Here is a 21,101-nt window from a genome sequence, read left to right on the forward strand (position 1 = left end):
TTTTATAAATTAAACCCAAATTTGAAGCTTTACATCAAAACATGTAATTGTGTTTAAATATAATTCTAAATCTCTCCATTTTTTTATCTATTGAAAACAATTAGTAAGAAGCACTGTTGTACATAAAGGAAGAAACCACTGAACAAAATCAACCAAATTTTATTATCTAGTCCAGTAAATATATAAAGATGCATTACATCCTGGGGAAAATAAAAAAATGGTTTAAGTAAACTTAATTATGTTCACAGCACACCCAACATGCAAGAATCCTGGGTTTGTGGACCACATAACATCCCTTACAGCAGTATAATTATTAAAAATATTTTTTTGAAAAAAATTCCATCACCATGACAATTAATAACTATTATAAAATTAAAATACTCATTGCCTTTTTTTAGGAAAAGTAAGCAAAGAATGCTCTGTTAACAAACTATAAAACTGACCTTCCACTGAATGCGGTAATTATTCCTTTTCCTTCAAACCAGCTTTCACATCTTAATCATTTTGTGTCCAATAGGAATTCACTTTATGGCATAAATATGTCATATTGAAAATGTGTAGGATTGATAGAAAAGATCGACATACTATACCACATCCTACATGGAGGCTCCTTATTTGGAGGGATGGCAAAAAATCAGTCTGGCTCATCTGAACCAACAAAAACCTTGATATATGCATTACAGTATAAGAATAGATGAAGAATATGAAGAAATGGATTTTTTACCTATAAATAACTTCTATAATAAATATATTTGTTCTTAACCTTTTCCCTGTATTTTTTTCTCACTGGATGTAAGTTGTAGATATTTCTATAAATTAGCATGGACAAAACTCATATCACCAAAAATCCACCTCAAAGACAGCTTAAGTTTATACCCATCAGATCCAACAAGAGTCTTAAAAGCCGGATGCATTTCTGTTGTTCAGACGGATTTCAAATTCCTGATAGAAGTAAGTTACTGTTTCCCTACCCCGAGTTTTGAAGGTGGATTTCATTTCTCCAAAATATCAAATCAGTTATGGCATACATAATGCTGTAACAGATGAGGCACAGTTTCCAATTATTTCATAGCTGAGACTTAGAGTGCTTTTTTTTTTACCCTGTGACTCTGTATCATGACATCTGGTTGAAATATTTTATTAAAGTCCCAACACCTTCTCTATCACATGTATCAACATACACTTGGTATCAATGGATCATTAAGATTATAAAAACCAAAAAACAAATATCTAAATACCTGGAGCAACACAGTGAACCTCGCAGAATAAAATCAGTTTTGGATTATATAAGAACATTTTTGTTAAAACAGGTTGAAGAATACTTTCATTTCACTAGCACATAATGACAAGTGACAGCAAATCATTACTTTTCATTGCACATACACACGTGATAACACAGCAAGCAGTAGCTATCATAAAACTTCATGTACTATAATTGCTGGTATCATAAAAGGCCTGATTGGGATTAAGCTTTGCCTTTTTGATTATTTCACTGCACTTTGACCACTAAAACTTTTTGTCAGCCTATTGGCTGATAAAGTCCAAGCTTTGTGGTTTTAATTTGAACATATTGCTTCAGTATACAAATGCACCAGACACAAAGTTTGATTCACTTTTGACTAGTTTCATTAAATCTACTTCAAGCACAAGAGTGCCTTTTTAACTTATTCTCACATAATGACTCCATTAACTTAATTTCTTAATATATTATCTTATATCTTAAGTACTGGCACGAAGATAATATACCTTATTACTTGTTTATTGTGTTAGTTCATAAACTGGGCTTGATAGGTATTGTTAACAAATAAACTTGAGAGAAATTAACTACCAAGCTAACAAGATATCTGAGGATAACCTTAGACAATTTAACTACCACTTTTCTTCAAGGCAATGTGGGATTTCCTATAGGTGAAAGGCACAAGGGTAATATTCTAATTTACCAGAAATTATTCACAGATACAATGAATGAAAAAAATCTTCCTCTACAATCCTCCTGGGAGGTAAATGTCTCCCAAATAATTCACAACGCATTACCAATCACAAATGGGATAACTGAGCTTCAATAATGTCATTTTTGAGTAATAATCATGGGCAATTTTCCAAACAGACTTTCCAATGTAATTGAGACTAGAAAAGTGGTATAAAATTTCCCTGTGTAAACAAAACATTGATTATAATTTGGCTGTTTAAGCACAGTCAAGCTACTTTGAAAATTTGTAAATCTGTTAAAACCAGCATAAAACAGCTTTAGTATCATAACTTTTCTGTTCTTAGCACCCAAAAGACAATTTAGCCATGCAGAGACAAAAGCACTCTTACAGAATTTTGCAAAAATCAGCTCAATATAGCGGGAACATTTTTCCATTCTCTCTGCAGCAAAATGATAATTTAGCCATGCTGGTTTTAGTTTTGCCTGACCTGTATATGCCTTGGATGGATGACAAACATTATTGTGAGCTATGCGTCCTACTGTGACCAGCAATGCGTCCCTCATGTCACCGTGACGGGGATGAGTTCCAGGAGGAGGCGATAGCACCCTGCGACCTCTGGTCCCTGTCTGACTGACCACTAACCAGGCTGAGTGAAGAGAAACTTCTAGACTGGAGACTAGACTGGAGACTAGACTGTAAACTTGTCATGGATCCCCTGAAAATAAGAGCATGGTGTCAATAAACATCAACCTAAGTAGTTAGGTATACATACTCAAACCAGTTACTAAATAGTTAGGTATACATACTCAAACCAGTTAGAGTGTGACGCTCTTTCTTATAGTGCAAAAATGTGTTCTGATAATAAGGTTGTGTTCTGATAATAAGGAAAACAATGTTTTAAATTCTTTGTCGGTGGAAATCATTTATTCTATGGTGGTTAAAATGGAAATCCTCCAAGATAGCTGAAAACAAGGCTGTCTGCAAAACATGATGTCACACTAGACTGACAAACTGTTCATGAAATTGCAATTGAAATTATTTTAGTAGTTTAGATAATTCATGCAGCAGAAATGTAAATGAATTTGTTTCACAAAAACTGATGGTAAAATCAAGTACCCTAATTATACCCATTCAAAACTTACTTGAAGTTCTCTGACTGTAGTAACTCTGTGTAGTACATGACCTTGGATTTGTGTGTTGTAAGAGAGAAGTCAAAGGAGTGAGGGTTGGCAGCTTTAGCAGAGTCAAAGTACTTCCACTGCAGGATATAAGACCCCGAACTGCTGGTCACATGAGATCCCTGAAATTCAAATAAGTTTCAAAGGAGTTGCAAAACATTAAATTTCACATTTCACCCTTGATGGAAATAACTAATTTAAAACAAAAATTGAGTTAACATCACAATAATACCCAAAAATACTCCATTTAACTAAAACATCTAAATGTACCTTTTCACTCTTTGTCTACATTTATATATAATCAAATATCAATATTCTAAAATATATATTCAAAATACCACTAACACACAAGACACTAGAATCCATTGCACTGAAGTTCTTGCATTTACTCAGCTCCAATGACTTTTCTCTCTTTAATTTTTTTAAAAATTTTATTTTACCCCCCCCCCCCCCCTCCCTTATTTTTCTCTTATCTCTAGGAAAGTGATATTTTAATCACTTAAAGTATCCACCATATATCCCCCCGTCCCCCATCTCATGAAATACAAAGCCACTCACCTGCACACTGTCTCCATCCCTACACACAAATGGTGCCTCCACTATGCTGAGGTCCACTCCCACCACCTTAGACTTGTCTATATACTGTGTGGAAGTCACGCCAGGGGCTGCCCCATGGATGTGGTGGATGTGAGGCTCATCTATGATTGGCTTACGGCTCCGCATCACAGTGAAGGTCACGTGACCTTTAAGGATGTCAAAGTCCCATGTGATCACTGAACCTTTCTGAGGCACATGGATATGCAGCTGGAGAAGACAATATTGGGAATATTTGCTGTCATCCCAATCTGTTGTTAACAGTGATTTTCATCCATTTTGCTTATAATGTAATAACTTGTATGTTAAAACGACATATCTTCTTGAAGTGCTTTATTTCACTACAGGTTAGGTTTTTGCAGCACTTCAACATTTTATTGCATTCTTTTGTCTTTGGAATTTTCATTAGGTACAAGGTGAGGTATCAGTACCCAGAGTTACCCATCTAAAATCAAATATAAATCTGATCTTTACCTTTACTTTGTTGGCTCCTAAGTTCCATCATCTTTACAATCAATTTAAACAAACTTTTCATGTGTTTAATTCTCATTCAAATATAACAAGTTTCAAATTCTCAATAACCTACCTCTTGTGGATAATCCTTGCTAACAAAAGCAGTTTTGTAGAGGCTGTCAATAGACAGGGGATCTCCCTCTGCTGCCTTTTCCACATCTTCCTCAGTGTGCTCATAGAGAGTTTTGGGAACTAGACTACCATCATGAACATCACACTAGGAAAAATATTTTAAAGGTTAAGAATCCACAAACTGTTTTATAAAATACAATATTTTTTGGCATTTAGTAGCTCAGTAGAGATGGCAAAAACTATAATGCTAATAAGTTTCTTCTCTGAGTAACATCATATAATACTGTAACCATAACACCAAGTGCTTGCAGAACTTTTTATTGATTTTTTATTGTATACTTACATAGCAGTCACCCCCAAGAAAGTCAGGAATGTACTGTGGTTCGACAAAGTCTTTTAGTCCTTCTTTGTAGTCATTTCCACCATAAATCATGAATTTCTGTCGAGTGTTTTCATCAATAAAAGGACTGATCAGGGTCCACAAGACTGGAAAAACCCTTGGTGCTCTTACAATGAGGAGTCGGCCCATGGTTTCTGGATAGTTGGCCTCCACCACTTCTATGATACGTAGGAGAACCTTGATGCCTGGTCGCCACAGATGCCTCATGCTCAGCCCCTCTAGATCCACTATACAGGTGCAAGTGCTGATATAAACAGGGGAACACTATTAATTTCTTGACAAAGTATTATGCATGTGGGTAAGCAGAAAACAGTAGCTATTCTACTCCAAACAATGTAGTAAATGGTCTTTGGGGGATGGGGGCACAAATCCCAGATGAAATGCCAAAGGATGTCCCAGAGCATTTTATTCCATTTAAATCAGGACCAAGCATTATCTAGGTTTGTAGGCATTAAAGTTTATAATATCTACAAAATACATCTATATAATATAATATTATATAGATGTATATATCTAATATAATATTATTGGTCTTAGAGAGGGACAGGGGGAGGGGGGCACAAATCCCAGATGAAATGCCTATGGCAACAACTGCACAAAACTGGTTAATCTAATCTTTTACTACTATTACAGTGTTTCACACCTTCCCAATTAAAAATGTCCATTAAAATAAACACATGATCATCATCAGACAATAAACCAGTTCTACCTATCCAAATTAAATAAGGTAAATGTTTTGTCTCAGAAAATGTGTCTACCTGACAGGATGACCATAATGCTTGGTGGCTTTTTCTGCTCTTAATATGCCTTCTTCATTCACAGCAAGTACCTGATCAAAAAACAAAATTTATTATGAAATGCATAATAAATGAAACTCAACAATATATACCAATATGTCAAATGTATCACTATGGAATATGCTCAGCTAAATAAGATGTGAAAATAAATTTTCAGCTTAAGTAAAGCTGAACCAGAAATTATAACGAGTTTCAAAATGAAAATCACTGTATTCTACCTGAGCATTATTTAAGTCATGCAAATAAATAGGATTCACTTTTACTATACCCTTCTCATACTTACATGTTTGAGTATTCCTTCCTCTCCAGCTGTTTTAAGCAGTCCTTTTACATCCATGGACCCTAATTTTAGTATGTACAATGGGCGACCCTCTAGAAGAATAAAAGATTCACTTCAAAAACCATTAATCATCATGTGATATACTTTTATACATTGTTTTCCACCAAACCATAACTACGGTCGATGGTAATTTTGCAAATGAGAAATATTCTGTACATCTTGAAGCCAGAACCATTTTTATCTAATGTCAACAAAAACTTATATTCTAGCAGTAGCTTAGTGATAATGATGCCAGATATCCCTACCCCTGTCATGATAATGCCATCCACCAGGATAGTAATCATTAATCACTTGTGGAGGTGTGTAAGTATTCAACAGTCTGTCCACCCTGTGCAGTTTTCTCCAAGCTAAGGAGTGGAGTATCATCTCCCTGGCTTTGTCTAAATTAAAATCCCTGGCCCGCAGGAATCGTAAAATTGTGTCATCTTGTGGAACCTAAAAATATTAAAGAAGGGGCTCATATGTATTCTGCAAAAGCCTGACATATGATCAACAGACAATCACAGAGAAGGTGACATCCAGCTAATGTCAAAACTGGACAAATGGACATTCTGATCTACCAGATGATCAATACTATAGCAAAAAGTAAATAATTAATTTGCACAACTTAGATTGGTGATTTTTTTCAAATCATTTTGCAATTACTACTTAGAATGTTGACTTGAATGTTTTGAAAGTTAACTGGCTTTATGTCAGACAGTACATTGGTGTGAATGTCTTAAAATGACATTCTTGAATAATCAAAATGTTGGAAAAAGAGAGACATGAAAAATTTAAGATATCAATATATCAAAATTAACAAAACCTGTTTTGACTGACTGACAAAATAGAGCGGTTAAAATGACTTTACTGGGGAACCAAAGCAATCATGTACATATCTCACCTTTCCTTTATGGTGTTCCACCAGCACCCTACGTAATTGTACCAGCATGCTCTCCTGTAGAGGAGACAGCTCTCCCAGGAACCTCTGAATATAGTCAGCATCCAGCTTGGTATTTTTCACATCCAATTCTACAAGTGGAGAATGGAAAATGACTATCAAAACTAGAGGATCAGAGAGGCGATACCGCCTCCGAATATTGTACCACCAGCTGGAGCAAGCGCATTCGTATAGACCCCCACATACACAAAATAAGGGGTGCAGCCACCAGTCTTGTGCTTGACAAGCTGTAAAAATGCAATCAACAAGAATTTTCAAAATATGCAAAAAATATATATAACTAAAAATGGTGCAATCAAAGTTAAGTTCATTGTAAGGTAGGTCAAAGGTCAATTTCAAGGTCACAGTAAATTGCCAGTATATGACTTCCTATCCAACTTCAATAGTAACTATGGACCTATCTCTGCCAGTTTTGGAGATAAAAGGGAAGCAAAATTTGCAAAGTTCAGTTCATGGTGAAAAGTAGGTCAAAGGTCAATTTCAAGGTCACAGTAAGATTGCCAGTATATGACTTCCTATTCAACTTCAATAGTAACTATGGACCTATCTCTGCCAGTTTTGGAGATAAAAGGGAAGCAAAATTTGCAAAGTTCAGTTCATGGTGAAAAGTAGGTCAAAGGTCAATTTCAAGGTCACATTTAGATTGCCAGTATATGACTTCCTATTCAACTTCAATAGTAACTATGGACCTATCTCTGCCAGTTTTGGAGATAAAAGGGAAGCAAAATTTGCAAAGTTCAGTTCATGGTGAAAAGAAGGTCAAAGGTCAATTTCAAGGTCACAGTAAAATTGCCAGTATATGACTTCCTATGCAAGTTCAATAGTAACTATGGACCTATCTCTGCCAGTTTTGGAGATAAAAGGGAAGCAAATTTTGCAAAGTTCAGTTCAAGGTGAAAAGTAGGTCAAAGGTCAATTTCAAGGTCACAGTAAAATTGCCAGTATATGACTTCCTATTCAAGTTCAATAGTAACTATGGACCTATCTCTGCCAGTTTTGGAGATAAAAGGGAAGCAAAATTTGCAAAGTTCAGTTCATGGTGATAAGTAGGTCAAAGGTCAATTTCAAGGTCACAGTAAGATTGCCAGTATATGACTTCCTATTCAACTTCAATAGTAACTATGGACCTATCTCTGCCAGTTTTGGAGATAAAAGGGAAGCAAAATTTGCAAAGTTCAGTTCATGGTGAAAAGTAGGTCAAAGGTCAATTTCAAGGTCACATTTAGATTGCCAGTATATGACTTCCTATTCAACTTCAATAGTAACTATGGACCTATCTCTGCCAGTTTTGGAGATAAAAGGGAAGCAAAATTTGCAAAGTTCAGTTCATGGTGAAAAGAAGGTCAAAGGTCAATTTCAAGGTCACAGTAAAATTGCCAGTATATGACTTCCTATGCAAGTTCAATAGTAACTATGGACCTATCTCTGCCAGTTTTGGAGATAAAAGGGAAGCAAATTTTGCAAAGTTCAGTTCAAGGTGAAAAGTAGGTCAAAGGTCAATTTCAAGGTCACAGTAAAATTGCCAGTATATGACTTCCTATTCAAGTTCAATAGTAACTATGGACCTATCTCTGCCAGTTTTGGAGATAAAAGGGAAGCAAAATTTGCAAAGTTCAGTTCATGGTGATAAGTAGGTCAAAGGTCAATTTCAAGGTCACAGTAAGATTGCCAGTATATGACTTCCTATTCAACTTCAATAGTAACTATGGACCTATCTCTGCCAGTTTTGGAGATAAAAGGGAAGCAAAATTTGCAAAGTTCAGTTCATGGTGAAAAGTAGGTCAAAGGTCAATGTCAAGGTCACAGTAAGATTGCCAGTATATGACTTCCTATTCAACTTCAATAGTAACTATGGACCTATCTCTGCCAGTTTTGGAGATATAAGGGACTAAATGTTATAATTTTGGAGTTACCATAATGTGCCATAAATTTCCTACAGAAAAAATTAATTAAAATAAAGAAAAGGTCATTTTGGTCAAAGTTCTTGAAATGGGAGGTTCTCTGAAGTTGCAGAAGTTTAAATTTGATAAAATAATGTCATTTTTGACCACAAGTTGTCTGCTTTGCCAAGCATTATGTTTTATTTTTCCGGAGTTCAAAATTTATTATCCATTACCGTACTGCACATTTTTACGGAAGCCGACTGGTGCCATATGTTGAAAAAAAAAATTATCTCGAAATTTCGAGATAGCATTTTTTTTGTTCAAATTTCAAAATACTATCTCGAAATTTCGAGATAAATTTTTTTGCTCAAATATCAAAATGCTATCTCGAAATTTCGAGATAATTTTTTTTTTTGTTCAAATTTCAAAATGCTATCTCGAAATTTCGAGATAAAAATTTTTTTTGTTCAAATTTCAAAATAGTATCTCGAAATTTCGAGATAATTTTTTTTTCTACATATGGCACCAGTCGGCTTCCGTACATTTTCCTTTCACCACCAATATGTACTTTCTGATACAGCGTAACTCGAAAACCGTATGGAATACAAAAAAACCGAGACCACCCCCAGTGTTGGGCTTTACATGCTCTACAAAATGCAAAAAAGAATGGGTCTCTAGCATTAACGGTTCCCGAATTAGAGACAGTTTTCAGTTTCGGTATCTTATGGCCGCTACTCCTGTGAAAATGCACCGATTGACCCCAAATTCACGGAGATGAAAGATGACCTGAAGGGTAACACTTTCCAATAATATTATTGGTTAAGTCTGTGTGGCGTCTGAATAACAGGGCAAAAAAATTTTTTTTCGTAAAAAATTTCATTTTTTTGAAAATTTTGACCCATTTGACCTTGAAGTAAAGGTCAAAGGTCAAATCCGAGGGTATATTTGAAATCTACACATATGACTTTTGGAAAGCCGTCTATAGAAATTTTTCCCGTAACTCCTTCTGTAGGGTAGATAATTAGCATTTAATTTTGCCATTTTTAGACAAGGGTGCATTGCAATGAGTGCCACACCCAGACCCCAATACCGACAAAGCCCAAATTTTACGTGGAACGAGTTGAGATTATAGGTGACCTAAATCCATGAGATGGGTACGGGGGCCCTTACCGTCTAGGAGGAGAAGCGGTAACGGTAACATGGCGGCGGAGCCGGCGGAACGGAACGGATGGGACCGAAACCATGTGTACCGCCAGCGCTAACGCTGGTGGTAAATTTTTTTGTTCAAATTTCAAAACAGTATCTCGAAATTTCGAGATAATTTTTTTTTCTACATATGGCACCAGTGGGCTTCCGTACATTTTCCTTTCACCACCAATATGTACTTTTTGATACAGCGTAACTCGAAAACCGTATGGAATACAAAAAAACCGAGACCACCTCCAGTGTTGGGCTTTACATGCTCTACAAAATGCAAAAAAGAATGGGTCTCTAGCATTAACGGTTCCCGAATTAGAGACAGTTTTCAGTTTCGGTATCTTATGGCCGCTACTCCTGTGAAAATGCACCGATTGACCCCAAATTCACGGAGATGAAAGATGACCTGAAGGGTAACACTTTCCAATAATATTATTGGTTAAGTCTGTGTGGTGTCTGAATAACAGGGCAAAAAATTTTTTTTTCGTAAAAAATTTCATTTTTTTGAAAATTTTGGCCCATTTGACCTTGAAGTAAAGGTCAAAGGTCAAATCCGAGGGTATATTTGAAATCTACACATATGACTTTTGGAAAGCTGTCTGTAGAAAATTTTCCCGTAACTCCTTCCGTAGGGTAGATAATTAGCATTTAATTTTGCCATTTTTGGACAAGGGTGCATTGCAATGAGTGCCACACCCAGACCCCAATACCGACAAAGCCCAAATTTTACGTGGAACGAGTTGAGATTATAGGTGACCTAAATCCATGAGATGGGTATGGGGGGCCTTACCGTCTAGGAGGAGAAGCGGTAACGGTAGCCGTCCGGCGGAGCCGGCGGAGCCGGCGGAGCCGGCGGAACGATCCGGACGAGACCGAAACCATGTGTACCGCCAGCGCTAACGCTGGTGGTACAATTAATTTAATGCAGCAGACCTCTTGTCCATACAACTAATACACATAAAGGTATTCATATTTACTAACTGCTATTTGCTGCTGAATCCTCATGTGCTAACTCTGGAGTGAGAAACATGTTCATTCATAATCACTAAATTCCACTCTCATTGTAAAACAACTTTGTTATGGAATAATTTCCCTGTGCTTTATCTCCATCAGATTTTCAGTAGCTGTATACATTTTATGTAATTCTGCATGATGCTTTTCAAACTGTGTGGCAAATTTATATTTTGATTTCATAATTTATAACAGCCCTAATTTTTCCTCAATGCTCTCCCATCCAATCCTTTCATCAAGAACTATAAAACATCAGCAAAAAGGTTGCTATTTCCTAGACAAATTATCATTATCATCATTATCATCAAGCTGGCTTACCATCCACAGTGGCTGCAGTGGCTCCCACAGGGAGTTCATAATCACTGCAGCTGTTGGCTCTGGACCCCATTCTGGGTGTAACCTCTCCGTCTTCCTCTGAGGGCGAGGGTGCCTTCAGACTCTTGAGAGATTCTCTACCGTCTGACCAAGGTGGTATGTAATCCTTCCCTTCACTGATCAGCTCATTGATAAAATGTTCTATTACCTCTTTGCCCTTGATGTAGAAAAATAAAGTTGAAGTTAGTTGAAAGTTTAAACTAATCACAAAGTAGGTATCTTTTTTAATCTAGACATTGAATAAGAGGGAGCAGGAAATACTAAATATTCAAAATATTCAATGGGAACATGTGCATTAAAATTTACTAGTCAACTGATTTCAAAATTCTTTATTTAATTTTTAGAATAAAAAAATTAATGCAATGACTGAGTTTTCAAACAATAAATAACATTCATCTATACCTTTTTGATGTTCTTGGTGTATTCTTTCATGCAAATCTTTTCTACCATGTTTTCCATACCAAAGAAGGATTTGATGTCCAAGCTGGCATCTTGTTCAAAACATGTCCAGTTTGGATTCTCAGGATGAACCTGGCAAAGCAAGTCATAATACAAGATAAAATATATGTTCATGGCAGAAGATAGTTCTAGATTTAAATACATCAAGTGCTTCAAATTGTTTCAATAACATCACAAGATATATCACTGTACTTAGTGTATCACTACAGCAACATAATATAAGCATTGTTTATATATTATTATAAAAAGAAGCTTCCAAAAGACTGTAAACACAAGTATGAATGAGGCACAGACAAAAATTTTATCTCCTTAGTCCTTTATGAAATTAGGAGAATGTAATAATGAATGTAAACTTATGTGAGAGCCTGCTAAGAAGTGTTAACTTATTCATTCAGTCAATTTATTCATACTTAAAGACTTACTGTATAAACACAGTGTTCCTTAATAATAACCCTTGAAGAAAATGACTCATTGTGTGCTTCAATGTGGAGAGTACGGTTCCGCCTATCAAGCGAGTTCTTTTGGATAAAATACACAAACTCCACTCCAACTATCTAAAAAAAAAAAAAAAAAAAGAAAGAACCAGTGTCATAGACTGAAAACTTACAACTGAATACCTGGGTATCTGGACTAACAACAATTAAGAGAAAAGAGCTTTTTATTTCAAAGGGTAAAGTCACTACAAAATCCATGTTTCTCTCATTATTCATTGTAATTGTGTGAAATCACCAGAGACAAAACAAGAATGGCACCCTTATTTTTCTGTGTTCCACTTTCAGAATATCTACAGGCATAGTAGAACACCTTTTCTCATTTGTCACCCCTCTTCTTATAGCGCAAGACAGCAGCATGAAAATCTTACAAATGCTTAAAATGTCAGATTTACTCACTTTTTTCAAGATATATGGAGCATCTACATTCAATTTGCATTTCCTTTCAATTGTATGAATTGCACCATCCTCACTCTTATATTCACTGAGAATGTCACTCCCAAGAAACACTGGGATCATTTTACAGGTGGGAAATCTTCTCTCATAAGCCTAAAAACCAAAAAAGAATACAAAATACTTTTACTAAGCAGATAATAACATAAAAGTCAACTTAACATCATGAATTTAACTTTCAGTAAATAACTGGAACTCTTCATTATTCTAATCATGGCATGTAAGGGAAGAATATTATACATTGGCAAATACTTTTATTAGGCAAGGGTTCAGACAACATACTACCTTCAACTACCCCCCCTCCCCCCATTCCTCCTTTTTCAATAAAATAACAGTAATAAAAAAGACACCAGTGGAGGCTTTGCCCCCATGGATTTGTCTGTTGATCAGGTGTTGACCAGAGCTTGCAAATTCAGTCGTCAATCAGATAAGGGCATTTTTACAATCCTGGGCACTTTTCAGATTTTCCCACATATTGCTAATTAACAAATTACATACATACGATCAAAGAATTCTTTTATCACTATGTTAGAGAATGGTGTAAGTGAAGATAAACACTGAAAATAGAAACCAAATATCACCACCGAGTCCAAAGTTATGCTAAAGCAAAGCCCGAAAAATGACCAAAAATTTTTCCCGTTTTAGTCATATGAAATAAAAAGCAATCTGAAATAAATTAAAACAGTGTTTGACATTGCATTTTTTTGGATTATAAAACACTCAGTAGTATGGTGGAAGCAAAAAAGTTTAAATATTAACAGGAGAGAGGTGTATCCTAGTAAAAAAAGCCTTTTAATGGCATCCTGGTATTTCCGTTAAACGAAATGTCCATTCCGAAACAAAAACAAATGACTTTCAGAAAATATATCATAAAACATACAGTATAATTTACCATCCTAATCATTATTTGGATGTATTGGTATTGTTTGTATCAAATAATGAAATCTGCGCGATGATTCTGGAGCTTGACATGGAGTGCAAAATAACCCTACCATGTTTTTCCGTTAAATTTGTCCATTCCGAAACATTGGGTTTCTCTTACATAAAAAGAACATGTTGACACCTAGCCAGTAACAATATATATTTCTCTAAAGCCCAGGACATGTGATATTTATTTTTATATAAGAAAACCCCAGTGCACAGAAACCCATTTAACTGTGGTCTTTTTTGAGATGCTTGTTAAAAATTGTCCATTCCGAAACAAAGTACCTTTACATTGCCAATGCTATAAATAGAGAGAATTCTGTCTTTAATGCTGTATGTTTCACTTGACATGAGCAAATTACTGTTAGAGCATCATGCATATGACATGAAAATAATTGAAAAACATTTCTTCAATGGCATCTTTTTCAATTTCTATATATATCCTCAACAAAAAATTCATTTTTGCGAGTCAGGATCTTTTCTTTGGATCTACTAGAACTTCCATTGCATATTTTCCCAAAGTTCATGTATTTCAAAGTTAAATTAACAATTAATTGAAGAGATTATATCAGTATAAATAGAAATATAGGCAATTTGGATGCTTTGTATCGGAAAGGACATTTTTTAACACATTGTCTAAAACATTTGTTTACTCTTTGGTCTGCTCATCTATTTATTATTCATGAGGAAGAGGATGATGGGAAGCACATCAAATTTATGTAGAATATAATTTTGAATAATATAGCTTACCTTACTTTAAATACTGCTTACTTATGATGTACAAAAAAGTATTCGAAAATAGTTATGAGGCTACACGTGTTAAAGTTGCAAGAGTCAGTTCACTGGCACGGTTTACAGAGGCGCTTGCAGACAGACACAGGGTTATAATTAACTTCCTGTGATTATCTATAATATATACATACATCATGATATATATATATATATATATATATATATATATATATATATATATATATATATATATATATACCATTTAAGCAATTTCGTTAATGTTAAATAAATGTCCATTCCGAAACACATTCCTAAAAGGACATATTTAAAAATGTAATTACTAAATTTAAACCTGACCTTGTCAAATAATATTTTATACAGCTATGAGCTGTAACAAAAGGAAGTAGAATAGGGTATAATGGAGTGTAGAAGACTCTATTTTATATCATGATCAAATACTAAGGGAGTAACATTTCAAAAAAGAATCAAAAACTATCCAGAATGACCAATTAATGAAATAAAAACAATTCAGTTTTAATCTAGTTTACTTATATTTTGTCTAATGATTGCTTCACCTGTACCTTGTAAACCAACATACTATGAGATCTTAAGGCAATTTCATATATGTTAAACAAATGTCCATTCCGAAACAAGGACATGTCTAAAAGGACATATTTTTAAACATGTCTTTACTGTTGGTAAATCTGACATTGTCAAATAATATTTTATACAGCTATGCACTGTAACAAAAGAAACTGGAATAAGGTATAATGGCGTAAAGAATACCTGGAATATATCTCAGAATCAATATTTAATAAAATAAAATTCCAGTAATGAATTACTAGTACAAAATAGACATAACAAGCACAAAATGTAATAAAAAGACTTCAATTTTAGTTCAGCTTCCACCTATTTTGCCCAGTTATTCATAGACTTCACCTAAAACTTATAAAAACTCAAATACTACAATATATTAAAATAATATCATAAATGTTAAAAAATGTCCTTTCCGAAACAGGGATGTTTCGGAAAGGACATTTATTTTAACATGACACTGCAATTAGCACACATGTCCGTGCAAAATAATATTTTACACAATCATGAAGCATAACATAAAGAACTAATGCAAGGTAAAGTGAAGTACAGAAGTCCTCAGAATATCTCAGAATCAAAAACTTCATGGAGTCACATTTAATACTGAAACAGGAAAATTACAAAATGTCATTGATTCGTCAAATTTTGGATATTTTCATCCATTTTTTTTGCAAATACATAAAAGAGCAATACTCTCTGAGTAAAACTAAGTGGTTTTTTGGAGATCAATACCTTAAATTACCATAAAAGTCACACACTTCAAGGTTTAGCTTATGAAAATTAAAAAAAATGATTTTCAAAATTCAAATTATCATATCTTTATACATACACAAGGTTTTATCTCGGGATTGTCATTTCTTATACCCTTCAGGTCTATACTTTCAAGAAAAGTACACATTTCAACACAAAAATGACTTCTATTTTTGACCCTTGGTGGGAAAAAAAGGAGCCCAGGATTGTAAAAATGCCCATAACCAAGTTTAGATGACTAGGTTATTGACAGGGCTATGACACTTTGGGTGGGGTCTAAAACGATTACAGTGTTTATTTGCAAACAAGTAGCTTATCATCGGACACTATGTATTCAAGAGATAAATTCTTTAGGCGCTATCAAAAAAGGGAGAGAAAAAGAATATATATATATATATATATATATATTATCCACCTAGAGACAGACTGGTTGATAAATGTATAAAATTAAAATTAAAATTACAGCGGATAAAAAGTGAAAAAGTACAGATTTCATTTTCGTTATCGTAACCTCGAACTTCCTTCCTCGGGTTACCTGCTATCTTTCATTCTCAATAACTCAGTAAGTGAATTCAATTTTAATACAAGAAAAATACACTGTTAATTCCCCCAATTAAAGGCTCATATGACATATATCTAATGAAGGGCAATCACTAGGCTCACCGTCGGGTTAAAACAAGATTTACGGAACTTGGTCTAAATGAATCAATCAAGATATTTAACAACTTGCGACTCCAGGGCTTTAATCGATATCATGGTAATAAATATTACGGGACAATACTTACCGCCATCACCAATTCGAACGGGTATTTATACACCCGAACGGGCGATTGGTACTTCTGTACCATTTTTCTAAATTCGGTTAATCAGCACGTATCATCTTCAGTCATCACAGTCAATAACAGATGGTACACAGCCTTCTAACTTACGAGGATCAATTAAACGCGCGAACAAAAATAAATCACTTGAGAGATAATTATATATTCAAACATTATTTTTTTATTACAATTTTTACTCTGAGCACGTGCACTTGAGTGATGTGTTTAAACTTATACTCAATACGTATTACGAATGTCGTAAAGTGACATTTATTAAGTATAAAATTTTCATGACATCCATGGTATTAATACGCGCAAAAGGTAATAAAGGTGGCGCTTGTGTCTGAATTTTTACAGAGCCACACAATGAATGTAAGTTATGTTTTCGTATTCATTCAATTGTGCTACAGAAGCCGACACATCAAGTCATAGAAGTAGAGAGTTTATCGCTTGTACACCTATCACAGTGAGAACACCACGGGAGGACCAACAATTCTCACATAAGTTGAACCAAGGAGTTATAACTGTTATAACTCCTTGGTTGAACATGCATGCACTAAATTAAATGAAAAAGGAAAAAGAATCAGCTCGATCCTGATGGTATGCCAGAATAAGTTAATAAAGTTCTAAAGTAGGCCTCCAGAGAGACAACAAAGTTTATGAACGCCATCGATCTGGAGAAATGGAAGGCATGAAGAAATCCGTAGAGGGCCTTTTCCTAAAAAAAAGATTATAAACAACACAGAACACCTGACAAAAGTTTGTCTCCGCATCATTAGCCTATGAAAAGAATAAAAAATTAACTAAACCCAGAAATTGCCAAGTAACATGTTTGTTGTCCGTTCTCATACTGAGTTTACATCCTGCGATACATGTACGTTACTTATATAATTAATATCTTTCAGCTTTTTACAACATCCGTTAAGCCAAAACCAAATCTTCTTGTATATTGCGTTAAAATTTCGTCTGTTCACTCGGACAGACTTGGTCACAACTGAATTACCTGTACTATATATATATATATATATACATGGTATATATATACCAACATTGTAAAAATATCCAGGTAATGACCGTAGCAAAAATGCCAGGCATATAAAGATGTTGAAGACACATTATCCATTTAACAAATTTGAAATAATTTTTTCAATTTTTGAAACCAAAGTGAATATATATTGCAAGTAAGTGAGACACATCCAAATGGTTGATGAAAGCTATGGTTTAATGTTAGATAGCAGTTTTAGTACTTTTTCAAGACTTTTTTTGGATTGTATTTGGAGCATTTGAAACCTCTTTCTCAATTAACCATTATAAGCATTGCTCTGTTGATGACTTTTTCTTATTTCACAACTGATCCTTCAGTGGTTTAGACTACCCAAGGTATACTGGTATCTACATATAAGCCATATAAAACCTGCAAAAATGTGCATACTGTCCATAAATGAACATTTGAATGCATCACTGCCAAACATTTATCACTCCTCCAAAACTTGCAACAGCAATGGTGCTGAACAAAACTGGGTGGCAAGCAACGTCAATACAAACATCAGCTCCGATGTCTATTGATCTGATTAGCTTAGAAGTTATATAACTGTAAAAGTAAATGTTTCTTGATGAACTGCCACTAACAAGAAGGGAGCCATCTTTAGTGAAGTCACATCCTATGGGATATCCCTCCACCTAGAAATAATGAAAAAATATATTTTTAATGAACAAATCATTTGAGTGAAATCTTATATGTCAATGAAATTGATAGAACAAGTGCTTGTCACAAAGGGAATCAAAAATAATTGTCACTATTCAAAAACAAAAGGCAAAATTGGGACACATGAGGACTGATTATTCTTTGAAAATATCAAAACACAATCATGATTACCAATATAAGCTTTACATATTATGTAACAGCTGTATGTACAATGTAAAACTTAACAAGCAGAAAAATCTTGCCAGTAAATAGACATTCATTTACCTTATGCCCTTCAAATCGTTTAGAACGGTCCAGTTTGTATGGTCTCAAGGTTGAAAATAATGCCAAATAATTTCCCTGAGTTTGGGCAACAAAATTACTACCTGAGGGATGAACTTTCAGTCTAGTGCAGGTGTAACGTTCCTGAAATAAGTAAATCATCTCCAGAGATGTGTATATTTGTATTTATCTAAATCAAATAAAACATACTGTTTTCTATCAAAATCCAAGAACCCATCTCTGTTAATTCATTTAAATTTTAATCACAATAACAATTTTAAAAACTAATTTCGAAATTCTTCATTTCTTAAAACAAGAAAAAAAAAATATATATATATATATATATCCATCAATACATATCATTCAATTAACATTCCTCTCATTATCAGTAAACAATGAGTTAAGTCAAAAACAAACATTTAAAAAGGACGGTTTCTTAGAATAAATCTTTGCACTTATAATTTACCTGGTAAATCTGGTTTGACAAAACCACACCCTTTTTAAAATCCCAAGCCATGACATTCCTGTCACAAGAATCCCTGCTAACAAGATCATTACAAGTAAAGAACTGACTCCCATCTGGCATGAACTCTAGGTCCTGAACCTGAAAAGCAACAAAATTGAGGTACTCAGCAAAAAGGCAAATATTTCCCCCATTTTTCTTCACAATTTTATCAATAAATTGAATAATATCTGAAAACATTTAACAGGCATTCTAAATTCTTCAATAAAAAAAAGAACATGCATACACATGCATAACATGCAAATAGATATTAAAGTGATTTTCTAACAAGAGCTATGAAACCAATTATTATCATTCTTTTTAACAAAATAATTTTACAGGTGCACCATAATAAAGGTATTTTATCTCACTTTCCTCATCTTGTTTACAGGACAATTTTTTGACAGATGCAGGGAAGGTGGTGGAAGGGTTCTATCATTCATGGGCCCTTGATTGCCAATGATCATACTAGTAATTGTGTTATTCCACTATTGTCAAACACTTACCAGACCAAATCCCCCTGTGTAGGTGTATTTCCTGATTGGTGCTGTGCCACTCCTAACATCCCAACAATAAAGAGCATTAGCTGATCCAGTGACAAACTGGTTTGAGTCTATGGGGTGATATTTTATACACAGAACAAAATCTGGATGTTCAAAAGTATTCAGTTCTATCCCTGAAATAATTTAAAGATCCTCTTATGTAAATTTATACTAGGACATGTACAACAGTTCACTAAAAAGTCTAAATATTAATGTAGAATAAGAAACTCTTTTTCATAGCATAATTCATCACATTACGCATTAAATTAATACGTATGTATTAGGTAGAATTTTGATCAACAAAGCAATCATAACAATTGTCACTACTAGGCAAATTCATTCAAAAATGTGAATTATTATAAGAACCAACTTTTAGTACATGTATATTAGTTTTTTTTTGTTACCATTTACTCCATGTAGTACTAGTACCTTTTTCCACATCCCAAACTTTAGCACACCTATCATATCCACAGCTGATGACTTGATATCCTGAGTTATGCCAAACTGCATCTTTTACAGCTTTAGAATGCCCATGCAGTGTCCTCACACTACTGGACTCCTGAGAAAATGCATTCCATATCTTCACAGTTCTATCCATAGATGAAGAGAGAAGTAAGTGGCTATGTTGTTCACTACACCATTTGATCCTGTTGACTCCCCCAGTGTGTCCCTGAAGTAACTTTATTCTTTGACGTGGAATGTGACACTCTCTTTTACTATTCAAATAAGGTGCAATTTTATGATGCACATAATATACCTTGTCTGTATATTTATCTTGGAAAAATTCATCATTAAATGTAGATGGTTTTGGTGCTTCCTTTAACTTCATGACCTTTTTATCACAAACTAGAGTCTCAATATCTAGAGACCTTTTGTGAGATTTGGAACTCCATATGCTAACATTACCTTGTTTATTCAATTCCCTTTGCTTGTTTGGAAAACATGTTGTTTCTATATTTTCAGGAACACACGGAGAAGATTGCTCAACAACTCGCAAATTAGAACTTTTGCCTCTCCAAAACCGTGACTGAGGTAGGTCATTCTTATCAAGCAGCTCATACTGACCAGGCATACCAACTGATCCAATTGTACCTGAATGACCATGGGCTACATTGTCATTGTCAGAGTCACTACTGTCACTTTCCTCTAAAATAAAATATTTAGAATTAGGTGTTTGGTTTTTTAGTTGTTCTTCTGTCTTGTCTTTATTGGTAGAGGTTATAATATCGGATCTCTGGGCGGTATTGCTACTGTATGGAGTAATGAAGTCGGCTGTATGTCTGTCCAGACTCTCCATAGTACTGTTATCTTTCAAACGTGGTTTGCTAACGTTCATTTGACTCTGCAGTTGCACTGCCTCTGACTGAAAATGTTGAACTACATGTCCATCACCTTGCAGCTGAAGTTCAGCAGAGTGATCATGAGCCTCTTCATCTGAACTGCCGTACTCCGTTATGTGATCCATATTTGCAATCAAACAGGTAAAACTTTTGTATTTTCCGCCGATGTCTTAATAGCCCAATAGCTCTGCCCGATAAGATACAGCGAAGACATTTTGCAGACTAGTTGCTGTTGTTTACATGACCCGTCTCTCCACGTGCTGCTTCCGCTTCCGGTAAGCTCATGTGTCACTTCCTGC

At 34.6% G+C, this 21,101-nt stretch overlaps 2 protein-coding genes across 2 annotated transcripts; both read right to left on the bottom strand.

Annotated features, from left to right (window-relative positions):
* Window positions 1–143: 143 nt before the first annotated feature.
* LOC106156024 (SEC14-like protein 1) lies at window positions 144–16,605 on the bottom strand. Its single transcript, XM_013531090.2, has 14 exons — window positions 16,420–16,605; window positions 12,581–12,730; window positions 12,113–12,244; window positions 11,634–11,762; window positions 11,175–11,388; window positions 6,709–6,836; window positions 6,071–6,260; window positions 5,769–5,857; window positions 5,447–5,517; window positions 4,632–4,932; window positions 4,290–4,433; window positions 3,668–3,913; window positions 3,074–3,231; window positions 144–2,646 (listed from the first exon to the last, which is right to left on the bottom strand). Exons 1-14 carry the CDS (start codon window positions 16,480–16,482, stop codon window positions 2,496–2,498), a joined length of 2,166 nt encoding a protein of 721 aa, XP_013386544.2. The 5' UTR covers window positions 16,483–16,605; the 3' UTR covers window positions 144–2,495.
* A 1,048-nt stretch (window positions 16,606–17,653) lies between these two features.
* On the bottom strand, window positions 17,654–21,079 carry LOC106156025 (WD repeat-containing protein 25). The gene is made up of 5 exons (XM_013531091.2): window positions 19,892–21,079; window positions 19,427–19,596; window positions 18,885–19,022; window positions 18,422–18,562; window positions 17,654–18,132 (listed from the first exon to the last, which is right to left on the bottom strand). Exons 1-5 carry the CDS (start codon window positions 20,925–20,927, stop codon window positions 17,911–17,913), a joined length of 1,707 nt encoding a protein of 568 aa, XP_013386545.2. The 5' UTR covers window positions 20,928–21,079; the 3' UTR covers window positions 17,654–17,910.
* Between the last annotated feature and the right edge of the window lie 22 nt (window positions 21,080–21,101).

This window comes from Lingula anatina, chromosome 2 (assembly GCF_051362555.1).
Source record: "Lingula anatina isolate TDL-2025a chromosome 2, LinAna3.0, whole genome shotgun sequence".
NCBI classification, from domain to species: Eukaryota; Metazoa; Brachiopoda; class Lingulata; order Lingulida; family Lingulidae; genus Lingula; species Lingula anatina.